The sequence below is a fragment of the Dama dama genome, chromosome 11 (genome assembly GCF_033118175.1).
Source record: "Dama dama isolate Ldn47 chromosome 11, ASM3311817v1, whole genome shotgun sequence".
Lineage (NCBI taxonomy): Eukaryota > Metazoa > Chordata > Mammalia > Artiodactyla > Cervidae > Dama > Dama dama.
In genome coordinates, this window is record NC_083691.1 from 1,431,240 (window position 1) to 1,450,678 (window position 19,439).

Here is a 19,439-nt window from a genome sequence, read left to right on the forward strand (position 1 = left end):
CTGCAAGGCGATCTAACTAGTCCATCCTAAAGGAAATCAGTCCTGAATATTCATTGGAAGGACTGATGTTGAAGCTGAAACTCCAGTACTTTGGCCACCTGATTTGAAGAGCTGACTCATTTGAAAAGACCCTGATGCTGGGAAAGATTGAAGGCAGGAGGAGAAGGGGACGACAGAGGATGAGACGGTTGGATGGCATCACCGACTCAATGGACGTGAGTTTGGGTGGACTCTGGGAGTTGGTGATGGACAGGGAGGCCTGGCGTGCTGCGGTTCATGGGGCTGTGGGGAGTCAGGTGCGACTTCGCAACTAAACAGCAACAGCAAAGCTGACAGAGTGTGTTGGGTGTGAGGGACTCCCAGATGCTGGGAGGACAGGCAGCCAGACCACAGGACGGAGGCAGGACTTAAAGGAGCACAGGAGAAGCAATGCCTGTCTGGGGGATGGGGAGTGAGAAGCTTCTGGAAGGCGGAACCCTGAGTTGGGGAGGGGAGGACGGATGTGGGGGGCACAGGCGAGGGTGTTGGGGTGTACCTGGAGACCTGCTGCGTGGGTCTCACGGGGGGTGCAGAGGGGGAGGCTGAAGGCTGTTGGGGTCGGAGGGAGCCTGAGCCAGGCATGAGGAGGCCTGTCTGCCCACAGTGCAGCGCGTGTTCGGGAGCCGAGGGCCCAGTGTTCGTGGAGATCTGGTCCCGGGGCAGGTGGGGGTGAAGCGGCTCCCTACCGTTCAAGGCTCCACCCCTCCCCCAGGCTGCCCTGCTGGCCAGCACCCCCACCCCACCCTGCACTTTTCCTGGGTCCTCTGACTCCGTCTCTCCCCTCCCCGTGGTCCAGGGCCCACCCGATTTCTCAAGGGGGCGCTGACCGCGATCCAGGGAAACCCCAGGAGATCCCGCCAGCCGGTGAGCCTTGGCCAGCGGTCATGCCTTTCCTCCTCGGCGTGTCCCTCACCAGCAGGCTCAGGGGTCGAGCAGCAGGCCTCCGCCCTCCATCTCATCCCACAGTCTCCCAACCACGGGCCAGAGCCCAAGGGCATCACTGTGACCGGCAGGAACTGGCCCCACACCCCCGCGGTCTCCTCGCCCAACTGGCTCCCTGTCTCACCCTGGCGGCTCCAGACTCTGAGGGGCCCCGGGGACGGAGCTGGACGTTCTTGGACGTCCTCACGCCGACTCCGAGGGCATGTCAGCTCCTCCCCTCTCTGGTTCGGGTGCGGTGCCAGCTGGGCCCAGCTTGAGGGGGGCACTGGCTTCTCCCCAGGCCCACATCACTGGCCTGCCGTCCACCCTGCCAAGGAGGCCAGCGGCCTCGAGCAGAGCAGAGGGCAGGGCCGGGAGGGACGGCCACCCCCTGCCGTGACCTCCAGTGCTAAGGCCAGCCCTGAACTCTCTCTTGTGAGAGGGGAGTTACTTTGACCCGTGTCTCCTCTGGGGTTCCCAGGCGGCGCTAGTGGTCAAGAACCGCCTGCCAGTGCAGGAGACGTGAGACCTGGGTTTGATCCCTGGGTCGGGAAGATCCCCTGGAGGAGGGCATGGCAACCCCCTCCAGTGTTCTTGCCTGGAGCATCCCAGGGACAGAGGAGCTATAGTCCGTGGGGTCGCAGAGAGTCAGACACGCCTGAGGCGGCTGGGCACGCAGGCAGCATGCGCTTCCTCTGGCCACGCGAATCCCCGGGGCACTTCAGAATGGCCCTGTCCTGGGCAGACCTCAGGGTCCCCTCAGAAACGGGGCCCGGCTTGGCATCTATAGGCCTGGCCACATGGCCTGGGCTCCCCTGACATGTGAGGGTCTCTGTCTCAGGGGAATCCAGGTGGGGCTGGCCGCTTGTCTCCTGGACCCCCCATCCTGCTCCTAGCGAGCCAACTGGCCAGAGAGGGCCTGGGTTCACCTTTGCCCACTTCTCAGCAGGGTCTTTGCAAATGCCACATCGGAAATGGGTGCCCATCCCAAGCTCCTTCTAGTGGCGACTTGGAGGAGCCTGCCTGGATGGAGCAGGTGGACTCCCAGTGGGGTTGTCTTTGGACTGAGACTCACCCTAGGGGTGGGGACCTCCGTGGCGATTCTCGAGTTCCCACCTTTGTGGGACCGGATGCCTAGGGACCCGGTGGGCCTTGTGTCCCGACCACACCCTGACCTCCTCCCCTGCGAAGGACACGTACTGGAACCCGGCCTCAAGGATCCGGAAGGCTTCGTCATTTTCAAAACCTTCCAAAATGACAAATGAAGCGAAAACATCTCCTAATATTTTTATTGTTCCTTAATCGGATAGTACAAAGTCTCCCTCTTTTTTACTTAAAAAATGTACTTTCCGCATACCGCTGCCCACAGGAGCATTTCTTTCCCTTTGGAAACCAGAGTTTCCCGAGAGGAGCCCTTCTCCGTGGTTACACTATTTAAGATAATTTAACGAGAAGAGGGTATTTCCTTTAATGATTATCAACCTTGATCATCTCTACTAGGGCGAACACTGATGTGTGTGTGCGTTTATTTTTTTTCTTTTGAGAAACAAAAAACCATCCACTTATTAATCCAAACTACGGCATTGCATTTACGACATTCATGGCATCAACTAAAGAGATACGTCACCACCTCAAGGGAGCCACAGACAGACACCGCACAATGGAGCTAGGGGGACGAGGGTCCGACGCCGGGGCCTGCGCTCTGGGGGACTAGACGTGGGTCCACGGGCTTCTCGGAGGCTCAGCACAGTTCATCTAAGACACTACACATGGTTGAGGACGGCGGTGGTGATGAGATGCAGCTACACGAGCCTACGTCGCCCCTCTGTCGCCGAGCACAGCCCGGGCGGCGGTGGGGGCGCTTCAATGAGACACAACACTCAGGTCCATCGAGCTGACCACGATCTACGGACAAGTCCATGCGATCCTAACAGTAGGCTGTTCTCGGTGAGAGCTGGCCAACAGTCATCGCCTTGTGTCTTGAGTATATTGACCAGAAAGGGGGACCGGGGCAGGGGAACCGGGGAGCCCTGGGGCTGTGGTTCCAGCCGTCAATACGGGGGCTTCTTCCCACGTCGGGCCCCCTCCGGCTGGAGCTGGAGAAACCTGGGGGCAACGCCTCCCCACCCCGCCCCTCGCCCCCGAGACGCCGGAGTCCACGTTGCTGATGAGCTTTCAAAACGAGCCTTGTTCGTCTCACCCACGTCACCTTGGCAGCTGTCCCACAGGAGTCTCCAGGCGGGTGAGGATGTGGAGCCTGGGCCCCTGGGGACCGGGGGCGGGGATTACAGCTCGTCCGACCGGATGACGTGGAAGAGGGTGACGTTGTAGAGGATCTGGTGGCCATTGTTCCAGGCGTACAGGGCGCGGTCCTTGGGGTTGTAGTCCAGCATGGAGATGTGCGAGTACTTGTTCTGGAAGGGGATGTCGATGTACTCGTAGGTGGAGGCGTTGGTCTGGTAGGCGTAGTGGACCTTGGTGCCGCCCGAGTAGCCGTTGGTGACGTAGAGCGTGCCGCAGATGATGAAGGCCTCGCCGGCGCTGCGCTTGGGGTAGCTGGTGTTCCAGGTCTGCAGCACCTGCAGGGACACCGGGTCCAGCCTGCTGATGACGATGTTGCCGGCGTTCTGGTTGGTGGCGTAGACGGCCCACAGCCCGTTCTCGTCCACCATGAGGTCGATGTCCGAATGGCCGCCCCAGGCGTAGTGGTACATGTTGTTGTAGCCCGCGTAGTCCAGGCTGCGCGTCTTGAGGATGGTCTCCGTCTTCAGGTCGAACCGGATGACGATGTGGCTCTGGAACTTGTTGAAGTAGATGGAACCATTGTAGACCACCTGCCCGGTACCGGACCAGGGGTGCGGGAGGCGGTGGGACGTGAAATTGTCCGTGGTCATGAAGTCCAGCATGGATTTGTACTCGCGGACGAAGCGGTTGTTGTGGTAGCCGTCCATGTACCAGACCTGCGGGGACAGCGGATCCGTCAGTGGTGCTGAAGGAGGGGTACCCCCCGCCCCGGGAAGGCACCCCCTCCCGGACTGGGGGTCTGGTGACTCGGTGCCCAGGGCGGGAGTTGGAAGGACCCGGAGAGAGCAGCCTAAACAAGGTCACATACCTCCTCCACACCCACGGGGTCCTTTCCCAGGGGCCATCTCCCCATCAGGAAGGGAGCATCCAGTCTGGAGAAAGGACACCGTGTGCATGGATGTGGGACCCACAGCCTGGCTGTGGGCATGGCCGGCAGGCACCCTCTGCTGTTCCCGCCAAGTGGGTGGCGGCAGAACCCACTATAGACCCTCGAGAGTGTCCGTCTGGGTGCCCCGTGGCTGTGGGTCAGCAGGCCACCTGCCTGCTCCCTGCTCTCCCGGGCGAGGGCGCACGGCAGCTGTTTCGTCTCATCGGGGAAGGCTGGCCTCCATCAGCGCGGGATGCCTCCCTCCACGGGACGCTGGGCCGAGGGCACGGCCGCCCGGGCCCGCACGAGGATGTGTGCTGGCAGCAGCGGCCAGTCGGTGAGGCTGACCACTCTCAAGGTCACCAGGAAGGGCGACGGTGGCTCCCTGGGGGCACGTGCGTCAGGCCTGTCCTTCCGTGCCGGCCCTCACAGTGGGCCAGGCTGACTCACCGGCCCGGCGGGGGGACGTCATTAATTTGGCAGAAGGGATGCTTCGCGTATAGTCACGCCCAGTCCCGGGCAAGTGCCTCTCCCTGAGGAATCCGGGCTTCCCCAGGCTCTGAGCACAAACCAGCCATGACAGCAAACCTGACGAGGCCCAAGTCAGGGGTGACGAGGAAGAGCTCCCCCATCATTGCTTAAACGCCAGTTGACTCGAAAACTGTCTAGACTTCGTACAAAACGCTTTAGTCATTTTCAACCAATCTGGGAGCAAATTAGAAAGCAATGCATTTAGTCAGAGGAAAATCTGCCAGGCTAATGCCATTCCCGGTGCATCTGTCTGGCAATAAGACAGCTGCTTTATCCGTCAAGGGCTCCGCTGGCTGCAGGAGAGATTAAGGATGTGGGAGCTTTCAGACGAGGTTTTACACATGCGTTAAAAATTTAAAAAAACAACAAAAAAATGCACCCTTGCTCCTGAGACGCCCATTCAATGCTTAGAGACAGATGTGCTCTCTGTTTTTAACAAGATTCAAATAAACAAAGAACTGGGTCTCATCTGGGGCTGTTCATTGTCCTTGGCCTCTGTCAGAGCAGCCCTCAGTGCTGAGGGCTGTGGATGAGAGGGGGCACGTGCGGGGCTGGGTGGGGTGTCAGAGAGGGCGCCAGAGGTACACAGGTGATGGGTGGGCGCGCCTCTCACACCGTGCCTCCTCTTGGTTACCTCTCGGATAGGGAGCTCACTGCTTCTCTCAAGACTGAGCTCAAGTGACAGCCCCCTCTGCCCCTTCTCCCGACCCCCCCATCACACCTCTTTGAATATGCTCCATTCTCTGCTGCCCCCATGAGTAGTGGGGGACCTGGTTGGGTTCAAGCATCCCTGGACCTCCATCGTGTGGGCAGAGCTGGGTGAAGTCAGCATCCAAGTTTTAAGGATTTTTAAGCTGTAAAGAAAGCTGAGTGCGAAGAATTGATGCTTTTGAACTGTGGTGTTGGAGAAGACTCTTGAGAGTCCCTTGAACTGCAAAGAGATCCAACCAGTCCTTCCTAAAGGAGATCAGTCCTGAGTGTTCATTGGAAGGACGGATGCTGAAGCTGAAACTCCAATACTTTGGCCACCTGATGTGAAGAACTGACTCATTAGAAAAGACCCTGATGTTGGGAAAGATTGAGGGCAGGAGGAGAAGGGGACGACAGAGGATGAGATGGTGGGATGGCATCACTGACTCGATGCACATGAGTCTGAGTAGACTCCGGGAGCTGGTGATGGACTGGGAGGCCTGGCATGCTGCAGTCCATGCGGTCGCAAAGAGTCGGACAAGACTGAGGACTGAACTGAACTGAAACTGCCCTTTCCTCGATCAGTTGGCACATTGGACACAGGGCCCAGCACTTGGCAAATGCAGTTGAGGGTGGGAGGGAAAATTAGCACAGGTGCTAGACGTTTGCCAACCAGCTCTCGGCCTGGAGGGCTGAAGCCACTATGAGCCCCTCTGTGCAGAAAGAGAAGCTCATCACAGCCCCCAAAGGCCCCGATGACAGCAGGCGCCCCGCTCTGTGTTCACTCCAGCCTCACCTCAGATGCCTTGTCCTTTTCTGCCCATCCTGCGTCCCCGCCCATCCTGAGTCCCCACTCATCCTGTCCCCTCCAGGATGCTGCCCAGAACTGCTGAGGCCTGGAACCAGTGTCCTCCACCTGGATGGGGCCCCTGGGAGCTTTCACACCCAGAACAGCCACACAGACCTTGGGGGTGGAGCCAGGCACGGGCTGGTTACAGCCTCCAGGTGATTCTAATGTTTGGCAGGGTCCCCGAGACCACCCCTTCCAAGTGCCCAGTTTTGAGAGGCCCAGAGGGGAGGGTCTCACCCAGGGTCAAAGGTCAGTCCACCACACCCGCTGCCCGCCTTTGCTGGGCCACTTCCTCCCAGACTCCCGCCCGCAGGGTGAACCACCGCCTCCTGGCAGGACGGCTCAGGCAGCCCTGGGGGCTGAGAGCCTCCGGTCCTCCGGGCGCTGGTGACCTCAGGCCACGCTCCACGCAAGCTGCGGCTCCCTGTGCGTGTTGTCCTGCGGGAAGGACGGTGGGGCCCGGGCTGAGGAGGGGAGAGCTGAGGGCACACGGGGGTGAGAAACCAGGGCAACCCCAGCAAGGAGCACCCAGCGCAGCACTGCCGGCAGAAGGAAGGTCCCGGGCGAGTGGGGAGAGGAGCCCCCAGTGGGTCTGAGGCCAGCGCGCCCCTCTCCCCCAGAAGCTCCCCCATCCATGAGGGTCTTCTCACCAGAAAAGAGAAAACAAAGCAACCTGCAGATTCTTCCCCAGTGAACACCACGGCTAGAGCAGAGATGCCACGTCTAGAGTGGGGGTGGCGACCAGCCCACTTAAAAGATGCTTACTCCTCAGAAGGAAAGCTATGACCAACCTAGGTAGCACATTAAAAAAGCAGAGACATCACTTTGCCCAGGAAGGTCCGTCTAGTCAAAGCTATGGTTTTTCCAATAATTATGTACGGATGTGAGAGTTGGGCCATAAAGAAAGCTGAAAGCCGAAGAATTGATGCTTTTGAACTGTGGTGCTAGAGAAGACTCTTGAGAGTCCCTTGGTTCTGCAAGGAGATCAAACCAGTCAATCCTAACGGAAATCAATATTGAATATTCATTGGAAGGGCTGATGCTGAAAGAGAAGCTCCAATACTTTAGCCACCTGATACAAAGAGCTGACTCACTGGAAAAGACTCTGATGCTGGGAAAGACTGAAGGCGGGAGGAGAAGGGGGTGACAGAGGACAAGATGGCTGGATGGCATCACTGACTCACTGGACATGAATTTGAGCAAACTCCAGGAGATGGTGACGGACAGGGAAGCCCAGCGTGCTGTAGTCCATGGGGTCACAAAGAGTCGGACGTGACTTAGTGACTGAACAACAACAACTCTTTTAGTTTTGATGCTTGATTCCCTTCAGACTGGTTGGTGTATAATTGTTTTGGTAATTAATGACAAGCACAATATCTTTTGGCATCTTAAACTGTTTTGAATTATTTCTATAACATTAACTTTTCAAGTAATTGTTTTGTTTCCATATCTTAATTTTAAATATTTTGAGATCAAGAATGATGTGTGTTTTCTTTCAGTTTCACTGATTGTGATGAATAAATTGACTAATTGATAAATATATTCCTAAAATGCATAAAGGTAGTATTTAGATGGAAGGCAAGAGATCACATGAAAAGCTTATAGGAGGATACTAACCTGTGTGCATTTTTCTTTACATTTAGAACCACAAAAAATAAAAGGTCATGAAGCTTACTGGCTGTGACTATAGCTGAAAAAAATAAAAAGAAGTGTGTGGGCTGGTCACTGCTGAGAAAAAGGCTGCTTCCGGGCTGGAGGGAGGACCACCATCGCTCAGCACCCGCCTGGCGCTCAGTCAATCCGCTAACCTGGTTCTAACAGCTCAGCACAAAGGCCGGGGGGCAGGCAGCCCCCTCGAGGGCTCCTGGACAGGGCTCCCAAGGCAATTCCCCACCCCCACTGTTAGCCACAATCCCTCTTCTCTCACCCCTGTGGCCTCCTGCACTGACGCTGACATTGATTTATTTTTTTGGAGCGAGTTATTGGTCTCCTGTGTGTGTGTTTGCGTGTGTGTATGTGTGTGTGATCAAAATCAGACAGAGAAGGAAAAGATCAAAACACAACACAACAGTGCCCTCCAGATCAATGGCCAGACCCGGGGACGTGTTGCTGTGAGCTGGCGGCTGAGCTGAGCTTGCGGCTTCAGCCAGGGCTGCCAACCGCCCAGCGTTCCGGAGGGGCCCCCAGGGTTCCCTGACAGGGTCCCCTCCCCAAGGAGTCGGCTTCCACCAAGGCCGCCCTCCCACCCTCCTGCTTGCCCTCCATCCATCACCAGGGCCCCCCTTCCTGGAGGGTAATCCAACTCATCAAGCAGAAAAGAGGTATCTAATTTCCAAAAGCCTCGCTCACCACACTGACGGCTTTGCAAACTGATGTCTTCACGATAAGGGGGCTTCTAGGAGCCCGGATACTTGGTACCTGAGAAAAGATACTTTGACAAGCGCTCACTACAAAAAGAGCCGACTCAAGGGAAAAGACCCTGAGGCTGGGAAAGATTGAAGGCAGGAGGAGAAGGGGACGACAGAGGATGAGATGGCTGGATGGCATCACGGACTCAATGGACATGGGTTTGAACAAACTCGGGGAGATAGTGGAGGACAGAGGAGCCTGGCATGTTGTAGTCCATGGGGTCGAAAGAGTCGGACACGACTGAGCGACTGAGCGACTGAACACCACCACACACACAAAAAAACGGACATTGACCTGGGGACTAAGAGGCACATCCGTGGTGTCAGCTGGGGTGGATTCCTCCAGACTGGGGTTCGTCCTCTGCAGCACCACGGTCACTGGTTCTGGCTCGTGGATCCCAACAGGTCTGCTGGGTCACAGGGTGCGTGTGACCCAGCACGAGGTGGGGAGAGGGGGATGGAGGGGAGGGTGAGTTGGGAGACAGCCTGAACCTCAGAGGTTAATAAATGGTTAATAAAACCACTAACCAGCCTTTCCTAAGACCTTGGGCAACTCATGGGAGGCTTCTGGCCCTGGTTTTCCCATCAGCAAACAGGAGACAAATGATCTCCGGCTGGAGGGCAGCTGCGGGGCTCAGCGAGGCCAGGCACAGGACCTCAGCTGAAGGCTGGGCACAGCTCTCGCTGCGTCCGGGAAACCCAATGCTTCCTCTCGCATTCCAACATGTACACACGACGTGCTCTGCCAGCCCCTGGCACACAGGGGCTCTCGGGGTCTGCCACCATCACCTTGTTTTCACATCTGCATTACTGATATTTTCACCCATATCTGTGACAAGAGCACACTCCTAACCAAATTCAGAACCAAAGTGGCATTTTCGGGGAGGCGGGGGAGGGGAAGAGGATGAAATTGAAGAATAGGGTAACATTCGGCCAATTAAATCGTTCACTGGTAATCAACTGGTAATTCATTGGCCAATTAAGCTGTTAGAAAACGTCCAAGCACCAGCTCCCTGTCACGACTCAGAAAATAAAATGAAAACGAACATCGCCCCCAGAATCCCCGACTCGGTCGTTTCCCTTGTTTGCAGCCTGTAGCCGGCCCCGCCCCCCAGAGCCCCGCGCCTTTGCCCCCGGGGATGAGGTGTGGGAAGGGGCTGCTGGTGAGGTGGTGGGGAAGGTAGAGGTTGCTGCATAAAGAAGATGCGCAAGCCGCTAGGAGGCCGGAAATGGTCCCTCAGGCGTCTCCCCCAGAAGGAGAACGGTGCCAGAGGCACCGTGCAGATTCCCGACTGAAACAGAAGCCATCACGCCGTCTAAAGGGTGGGGCGGGGCCGGAGAGGTACAGATTCTAAAGGGGCGGGGCCGGGGAGGTACAGCGCCTAAAGGGGGCGGGGCCGGGGAGGTACAGCGTCTAAAGGGGCGGGGCCGGGGAGGTACAGAGTCTAAAGGGGCGGGGCCGGGGAGGTATAGCGTCTAAAGGGGCGGGGCCGGGGAGGTACAGCGCCTAAAGGGGGTGGGGCCGGGGAGGTACAGCGTCTAAAGGGGCGGGGCCGGGGAGGTACAGCGTCTAAAGGGGCGGGGCCGGGGAGGTACAGAGTCTAAAGGGGCGGGGCCGGGGAGGTATAGCGTCTAAAGGGGCGGGGCCGGGGAGGTACAGCGTCTAAAGGGGCGGGGCCGGGGAGGTATAGCGTCTAAAGGGGCGGGGCCGGGGAGGTACAGCTCCTAAAGGGGGTGGGGCCGGGGAGGTACAGCGCCTAAAGGGGCGGGGCTGGGGAGGTACAGCGTCTAAAGGGGCGGGGCCGGGGGGGGATACAGAGTCTAAAGGGGCGGGGCCGCGGAGGTACAGCGTCTAAAGGGGCGGGGCCGGGGAGGTACAGAGTCTAAAGGGGCGGGGCCGCGGAGGTACAGCGTCTAAAGGGGCGGGGCCGGGGAGGTACAGAGTCTAAAGGGGCGGGGCCGGGGAGGTATAGCGTCTAAAGGGGCGGGGCCTGGGAGGTACAGAGTCTGAAGGGGGCGGGGCCTGGGAGGTACAGAGTCTGAAGGGGCGGGGCCGGGGGGCTACAAAGACCAAGTCTCAAGACTCCTTTCCTTTAAAAATCCTCCAGACCTGGCTCAGAGGAACTCACATTTCTAACCTCCTTTCTCTGCCTGCGAAGACTTGAGTTTTTTTTTTTTTTAAGTGCTTCTTTTCTAAACGTCCTTCAGGCAAGGGGCTAGATAAGAGAGGCCCTGGGCTGCTGGATGGTTCACTCCAGGTGTCAGCGGTCACGCTGGTGGACCACCAAAGGACAGGAAAGCCACAGCGCCTCCCTTGCCCCGAGAACCGGAGCCCTGGGCGTGCGGAAGCTCCCTTTGGTGGAAGGCTCCCACAGGCTGTGGTCAGGGTCGCCATCCAGGCTGAGCCGGCCGGTGCCACCCTCCCAGCCAGCCCTCTGCTCCCCACACCCGGAAGGGACGCCAACCACAGAACTCGGCTGCCGCCCCCTCCCCATCCCCATCAAGACAGATGTGGCGCTTGCTCGCCTCTTTCCTTTTATGAGGTTTTTACCCAGGGGGAAGAGTCTAGGAAAAAAAGAGCACGGCTTTTTTCCTAAATCAAAAGAGAACATGAGTTGCTATCAGCCATGAAAGGAATGGCAAATGAAACACAAATGAGAAGTCATTAAAACAAGAAGGCCTGACCACTCTCTTCTCCAGCAGAGTGGAGGCAGGGCTGAGACTGTGGGAGGTTTCAGCCCAGAGGGCCCCCCTTGGCTCCCAGGGGCAGAACCATGCCTGGGGAGGGGGTCGCAGGCCTCCCCGCCCCACACCGTTCCTGTCACGGTCATCCTCACACAGGACCCGCCTTGCAGTCTTTGACTTGGGGTTAGCACAGGGACCTCAGCAAGGGACCCGAGCCACTCCCCAAAGCCCCTGGAACCCCCGCCCCCTTACCAAGGGGCACCAAACTTCGCTAATCCACAGACCCCCAGACCCAGGCCCGACGGAGGCGACACTTACCCTGTTATCACCTTCTGGGGCCAGGGGGTCGGTCATCCAGGAACCAAACCTGGAGCCGGAGGTCTTGATGGTCACAGGGTCACTTATGCCGGTCAGCTTGCCACACGCTGCAAGAGAAGGCCCAGTGCGGGAGGGTGAGTGCCTCGGCCCGACCCCCACGCCACCCCTCCCTCGGCTGCGACCGGGTGCACCTGCCCTGCTCTTGCCAGGACACTCCCAGCCCCAAAGGGCAGAGAGGACGTCCCCTCCCTAAGGCAGAGAGCAACTGAGGCCAGGGTGGGCGGGGAGAGGGAGATGCACCCCTAGGCCTCGGGCAGGGGTGTGATGCCAGAACTACATCTCTGGGGGGGGGGGGGGGGTCGGCCTTGCTCAGGAGCTGTCCTCTCTGGGAAGCGGGGGCAGCAGCAGCCGCACCTCCTAAGGCTGCTGGAGAAAGTCTACCCAAGCCCGGGTGCCAAATGGAAGGTGCCGGACAGTCAGAACCAGACCGGAAGAAGGCTGCTCCTTCCCGCTGGAGGGCCTGTGAGCTTCCCCGGGCTTCCTACAGCCTGGAGGAGGCGCCCAGGGGCCAGGGGGCTGGAGTGCGGGTGAGGGCGCCCCGGGTGTGTCCTCGGCGCCCTCCCGTCACACAGATGGAGGCTGGAGGCTGACCGACCAGCTGGGACGTCCTCGGGGCCACCCTGCCGCTCGGGCAGGGCTGGGCTGAAAGCCTGCACTCCCAGGTGTCCAGCAGAAATCCCCCTCCTGCCACCTGGACGCCAACCTGAAGTTGGCGCACATGGCCCTGAAGTCTGCAGGAGAAAGTGAACCCAGCCGGCCTCACAAGGACAGAAGGTTCCTGAGCCACTGAAGCCCAGTGGCCCCTGGACACAGGCGGTGGCAGGCGCTGCCCGTGGGGTTGATGCCATCTGCAATGGCCTCTCTTTCCTGCAGGCCTGCCCGGCCTGCGCGTGTCCCCGGCTCTGCCCACTGTGCTATACTGCCGCTGTAATAGCAGACGCACAGGTCGGTCTGCCAAGCTCAGAGAACACCTGCGCGTTTTCAGATCGCCTGTGACTTAACCCGGGGGACTGTGGTTTAGCCGGGGGTCGTCCCACCAGGTGAGGTGGGCCCAGCCTTGGGAGCTGGCCCCAGGGAGAGGCCAACACCCACTGCTGCAGTGTCTGGAGTGCCTCCCATTTTCTCCCCAAACATAAAACGGGGTGAGTACATGCATAAGCATCACTGAACAAGACTGGAGAGATGACCCCCCCTGCCCACCCCCGCCAGCACCCCGTCTCTGTATCCTGACAGCTTGCATCCGGGTATCGCAGAGGCTGTAGGCAGGGATCAGGGGCAACTGCAAGCAGAAGAAACGCGGCTTTACCCCCAAATTCCATCAAGTCACGAGGCCCTGCTCCCTGGGCTGCTGCCTCTGGCCCAGATTTGAGAAAGGAACTCAACTATTTTTACTCGTCCATCCCTTCCCAGGATCTATTTTGCCTGTTCCCCTTTCAGGAGGAGTTCCGAATTTGCCTTTTTAAATACTGTCCCCTCAGGGCCCCGGCCCTCGCTGGTGAAGCCTGGAAGGTCTGGAGTTCTCCCCACTGCTGAGCCAGGGACGGTGGTCCCATTGGCCCCTGGAAGAAGAAGTCTTAAGGCACCATGACCGACCCCAGGGCGTCATGGTTCTGCCCCGGGTGGGATGCCAGCTGGCACTTATCATGGCACACCTCCCAGCGAGACGTCCATCTCGCCAACGCTCTGCCCCACCGTCACCAGCCACACCCGGCCTGGGACACGCTCCCCCAAAGGGGCGCACTCCCCCGAAGGGGATGGACAGCCATCCTCTACAACACACTCAGAGGGCGAGGACGGCGAGTGGACTCCCAATGCAGCTTGGCCGCTGGCCCTGTTCTCCGCGCCCCCCGGGACTATGCCTGGGCCGACCCCCCAGAGGGACAGCCAGACACCCCCCACACACACACACACTTCTGTGCTCACCTACACTGATGCAGCTGCAGGGCCCGCCTCCTTCTGGACCGTACCCACCCTGCCTCCCGACCCAGGTGGGGCCCGCACACCCCTGGGCGTAGACCTGGGCATCTGGGTCCCGACAGGACACCCTGGGATGCCCGTCCCCCACAAGGCTCAGCCTGGAGCTGTCCAAAATGAATGAATGAATTGCCTCTCAGGAACTGAGAGGGATAACTGTGCGCCTGCCAGAGCACCCCTCCACCCCTGCTTTGCCACATGACCCGGCAGAGGGATGGGTGGGGGGCCATGAAGCCGGGCCACTTCTGAGTGCGCCCTCCTTATCTGCCAGGAGGACACCCACCTCAGAGGCGGGCGTGGGGCGTGCACAGGAACCAGCGGGAGCTCCTGGGAGGATGCCCGTCACGAGTCACATGCCAGGGAAGGCCACGGCCACAGGCTCACACTGAGACGGCGGCCGAGTCCAGGCAGGGGCCGCCCTGGGCGATCCTGCCGCGTACAGTCCCCTCGTGGCTGTGGAGAGGGGGAGCCGGCGGTGGGGGAGCCGGCCTGTGGGGGAGCCGTCGGTGGGGGAGCCGGCCTGCGGGGAAGCTGGCCTGCGGGGGAGCTGGCGGTGGGGGCGTCCGTGACAGCCCCGCCCCGCCCTGGGCCAAGGTCTCCCCCAGCCCCTCGGAGGGAGCCTCACAGTCAACGGGGAGGACCGGCGGAGCAGGGCCTGGCCGGCCCGGGGCCCGCTCACCCAGCTCCTGGCTACGGGCTGACTCTGCTCTCCTCCGGGACTGCAGGCCGCCCGCCCTGCTTGAGTCAGGGAGTTATTTTTGGTTCTCCGTCCAGACTGGTTCTGCCAAGACCTGGGGAACTGACAGGATCTAAAAAAGCCCCACGGCAGAGCCGCGAGGCCGAGTCTTGGCACATTCAGCTCACGGAAGTGTCCCTCACCTGTCAGGAGGGCTCGGGCGGGGGTGGGGGGCTGGGGAGGAGGCAGGCTCGGGAAGCCAGGCAGGGGCAGCAGGAGCATCTCAGGAGGCCGGCACGGGGGCACAGCACCCCCAGCTGGGGCCCCTGAGAGCCCAGGACGGTCTCGGTGTGGGGGGTGGCCTGGTCACAGCAGCCCCTCTGCTGAAACCCTCGGGCGCCCGCTCTTCCTAGAAGGTCACTTCTGAACAAGCCCGCAGTCTCCGAGGGCGCCTGAGCAGGCCCAGGGCGCCGTGCCCACCCAGGAATAGGGCCAGAGGCCAGACTGAGGGGCTGATGGCCACGCGGCAAGCGGACCAGTCCCCAGACCGCCCATCGGATCCGTCTCCCCTGGTCCCAGCTTTTATCCCGTCCAGACTGGGAAGAGTGGAGCTGGCAGAGCTGGCCAGGCTGGGTGCTCAGACAGACAGGTCCCTGTGGACAGACCACCTGGGCGGGGCCGCCTCCCTGCACAGAAGCCCCGAGGGGCCGCCCGTCTCCCTTCTGCACCCAGCAGGGACGGGGTGCTGGGAGGCCTCTCACCATGGGCGATCCTGAGCACCCCCAGAAGGAAGCCGGTTGGAGGGGGGACACCGGCCTGCATGGACCCCACTGAGTTCACTGCTGTGAGCAGCACTTGAACTTGGGTTCCCTCCGTCCTCACCATTCTAGTCAGACCCCTGCAGACTGAGACACCCTGAACTCCCCTCTCAAAGCTGAATGTAAATCCACGTGTACTCTTTTATCCACTGTCCCTGGCTCTGTCCAGGCCCCTGGGGAGGAGGAATGGGCCCCTCTCTCTGTCTCCTTGACCTTTGACCTTGAGCACTGGAGGCCCAGGACGGATGGTCTGACTGGGGGGAAGTCCTAAAATTAGCTAGTTCTCTTATTTTGGGCTTCCCAGGTGGCGCTAGTGGTAAAGAGCCCACCTGCCAATGCAGGAGACATAAGAAACTCAGGTTCGATCCCTGGGTTGGGAAGATCCCCTGGATGAGGGCGTGGCAGCCCACTCCAGTCTTCTCGCCTGGAGAATCCCATGGACAGAGGAGCCTGGCAGGCTACAGTCCAAGGGCTCACAAACAGGTGGACACGACTGAGTGCACACACACGCACCTCTTGTCTTAGACACAGGACAATTCTGGCGCTAACGGGACACGTGGATGAGTAGGAGTGGCGTTCCGCGCTGGCTCTGAGTCTCTGGCTGCAGCTGGGTTAGCTGCTGCGCGTCTGACTGCAGGCTGTCCGGGCTGGGCGGCACTGAAAGCTCAGGGGCGGGGCTGCCGGGCAGTCCTGCCTCCCCTGCCCGGGAACCAGAGGACTCCTGAGAGACGCTGAGGCCAGGGTCCAGTTCCCGAAATCAGAGTTTCTGATTCAAGTTCTGGCTGGGCCATTAGGAAAAACACACAATCCCATTGAGAGAAGGATTTAAAAATGGAAACAGAAAACCAATGGAACCAGCAGCCCTTGTTTTTTTTTTTTCCCCCTGTGCATGTTCTGGGCTCAGAAATTGTCAGCAACGTCGATGTGAAAAGGAGAGACCTAATTAAGAGGACTTTGGGGAAACTGCAGGGAGACCCTGGTCCCCAGTCTCACAGCCGGAGGGTCACCGAGATGCTCTTCACTAGAGCAAGGGGCCTGCGGGCAGATTGAGACCCGGAACCAAAGGGCGAGGTGTGGCGGGGGGGGGGGGGGGGCGCGGTGCGGGGAGGGCAGGGGCTGGGGAAGAACTGCTGGCCCCTGAGACGCTGTCTCCAGGAGTCCTGCCCGCCCAGGATGGCATCGTGAGGGCGGCTGGCTTCCTTGTGCTATGCTCATCGGCTGCCTCCCAGCAAGGAAAACAGCCTGCTAAGATGGTACCTGCTTGTACCTATCTGTACCTAAAATAAAGACTAAATGAAGTAGCCACAGAATATTAGTTGGGATTTAAGTAGCGAGCTTGAATGAGAACCTAGGACGTGGGGGAAGCAGCAGCTAAATCTGCGACCTGTGGTCTGTCCATCTACCCACCTCCCTGACTGCCATCTGCCTAGCTGTCTGTCTACCTGCCAGCCACATCTATCACTTACTACCTCCTCACCTGCCTATGTGTGCCTCTACCACCTCCTCCGCGCCGGGCACGGTCAGTCCGTGATGTGAACTCATGCAGTGACCCCCAGGGCGCAGGGACCCCTCTGCTTTCGTTTTACGATGAAGAGGTGGCTGAAACCGGAAGCAGTCAGTGCCCTGGTTGAGCCACACGGCCCTCGCTGCTTTAGGACACCGCCGGGCGGGGTCCTCGGTTTGCTACCCTCCTGCATCGCCTGCCAAGTGTGGTTAAGGGCAGACCCCACGTCACCCCCACCGCCACCAGCTCAGCAGGCCCCCCTCCGGGTCAAGGTCCTTCTGAAGAAGGAGTTACGCACAGAAGCGGCTGCACTCAGCGGTGGAGAGCAGGGCTCCGGGGGCCCGTGTCCTCTCTCCTCACTCCCCGAGGGCGGCCACGTGAAAGCCCCAAGATCTCTAGCCTGAAAACGAATTCACCGAGCTTCTAAAAATAGGCTGAGTTTGGAGAGGAAGGCTGCCTGCCTGGGCTGGGCAGCGTTCTCCTGCAAAGGCTCCTAGAGTCTCATCAGCGCTAACTTCTCTCTCTGAATTTCCACCTTGCTGCTTGATCGGTTAATCGGAAAATGTGGAGGTTTAATCTTGGTTTCTCCCTGGTCTACATGGTCTGTCTACCAGGGAATAAAAACAGTGCTGTCTGCAGTGAGTAACAGGAGAGAGCCCTCAGGGGAGCATCTGGAGGGTCTGGAGAGTGGGACGGGAGCACGCGTCTCTACAGGTAGAAACCAAAGACAGTGTCTGCCAGAAGTCACCACGCAGCCCGTAACCACGGATAAGCCCGACACCCAGTAACACTGCAAACACTCCTGCTGACTCCTGGATGCTGATATGGGAGGGCGGGTGGAGACCGTCCAGCCCAGACCCATCCTGAAACTGTCCCAGGTCACCCAGCCCCGGACATAGCAGGACGTGGGCACGAGGCAGCACATGTGAAAAATGGTAGCATAGAATGCCTCACGTGATGCCGACAAGTGTACACATCACAACAGATTCCTTCCAAGGCTCCAACATCGCTCACCGCCCTCGCTGGGCCTGGGGGACTTTACCAGGGCACCTAGAACACCGTTAAAAATAACCCAGACATGGGAACCTGTTCAAACAAAAGGTTGGCTGACTCTGTCTCCTTGCCCTTTGAACGTTCTCGTTCTCTGTCTCCCACCTAATAGCACTGGGGAATTTTTTTTAAGTACTTGTTCTTTTGGGATGTTTTAAGTTTAAAATAAGGCATTTGTAGTGTGCCGGGGGTGGGGGATGAAAAGAGACTCAAGTGAAAACACCAGCTAAAACCTAAAGAAACTTGTGCATAAAGCAGAATTACCCTAAGTTGCTCCAAAAAGTAAACAATAAGAAAATGAATAACCTTTGCATTAGAAAACAGTGAGTGAGAAGGGCCAGCCAATCTTTTCTAAGAAAACCTAAAAATGGAATTGGGATTTAAAATGTGCATTTTCAAAGTGGACTCCGACTTGGACATGTTAAGACTTGCTAAATTAACCAGAAAGTTGATGAGGTGATGGGTATCCACCACAGACAAGACTCAGAAGGAGCCCGGGGCCACTGGCTCCCAGCCCCGCCCCTCAGGTGCTAGAGGGACTCCCTTGCTTGTTATGAATGGCGAGCCTTCCGCCTTGACGTGATGGAATTTTCTGCATGGTTCGGTTTCTCAGGGAGCTTTGTCAGCCCTCTCCTGAAAGCTGGAGGGGATGAGATGTGCTTCCAGCTCTATGAAACTCCTGTCCTAAAAAGCCACCCAACACACACAGACACAAGCACACACGCACGCGTGCACACACACACACACACACACTCTTCATCTAACATCAGTTTTCCAGATGTGCAACTCAGGGGGGTCTGTGAGCTGACCTCTGCACGGGCTGGCCAAGGCCCTAGGACAGGCGCAGCCTACACTCCTCAGCTACCTGTCCAGGCAACCCTACCCAGGAGCCCTAATCCAGCCATCGCTCGGGAAGCCAGGCGGGCGCTGTCCGGTTCAGCACCACTCCCTGGGCCTGCGTGAGCCAGTGGCGGGTGGGCGATGCAGTGCCCGCCCGCGGGGTTCTGGGCCTACCTAGTTTTTGCATGCATGCACGGAGCCTTTCTTCAAGATTGGACACTCTGCTCTGCAGTTCATCGTAGTCATAGGCGCCAATTTCCTCTTGCAGCTCGTTAAGCACTGCCGTCAGATTCTGGACCTCCTCCTTAAACTGCAATACCAATTTGGCATCGGCCTTGTACTCCTCCAACACAGGTATCAAAGGCCTAAGTTCATCCATTTTCGCTTTTATCGCCTGCAAGGTTAAAATAAGCTGGGTTCAGTGCGATGCGTGCAAAAACTTCTAACACCCTGCCTTGGCCTGGCTTCTCCCTAGGTGAGGGAAAATGTCCACACTCCCGCTTTCTTTATAGATTGATTTATTCTGGTCCACAGAAGAGTATATTAAACAGTCTTCAGAACACCAACATATTTGGGAAAGGTCTTTATTGTCAGTTTAGAATGCAACATCTTAAGGTTACATGCTTTAAGTCACATACACAAAGTATCTCTTTTTTTGTTTGTTTTTGTTTTTTCAAAAAATGCATTGACAAGGGTTCAAACTATTCATGAAATGCATCTACAGTCACATGCAAAAGAGATCCTGGTTGTGTTCAAGGTTCCTTAGGGGCATGGTGCTAAGTAACGGGAAATAATTGTAAAAATGCAGGGTGCAAAAAAGCTCTCTGGCCCTCTGTCATGGTTACATGGGAGTGGACTGCTTCTTCAGTCTGCAGCATTGAAAAAACTCTTTTAAGTTAGCCC

General features: G+C 58.4%; 1 protein-coding gene across 2 annotated transcripts in view; it reads right to left on the reverse strand.

Annotated features, from left to right (window-relative positions):
• Positions 1-2,233: 2,233 nt before the first annotated feature.
• OLFM1 (olfactomedin 1) overlaps positions 2,234-19,439 on the reverse strand; it is a 38,602-nt gene continuing 21,396 nt past the window's right edge. For both annotated transcript variants that reach the window (XM_061154159.1, XM_061154158.1), the window contains exons 4-6: positions 18,711-18,930; positions 11,615-11,721; positions 2,234-3,920 (exon numbers count right to left, since the gene is read on the reverse strand). In XM_061154159.1, coding sequence (XP_061010142.1) covers positions 3,246-3,920; positions 11,615-11,721; positions 18,711-18,930 — 1,002 coding nt within the window. In that variant the 3' untranslated portion in view covers positions 2,234-3,245. The remainder of the gene's footprint in view (positions 3,921-11,614; positions 11,722-18,710; positions 18,931-19,439) is intronic.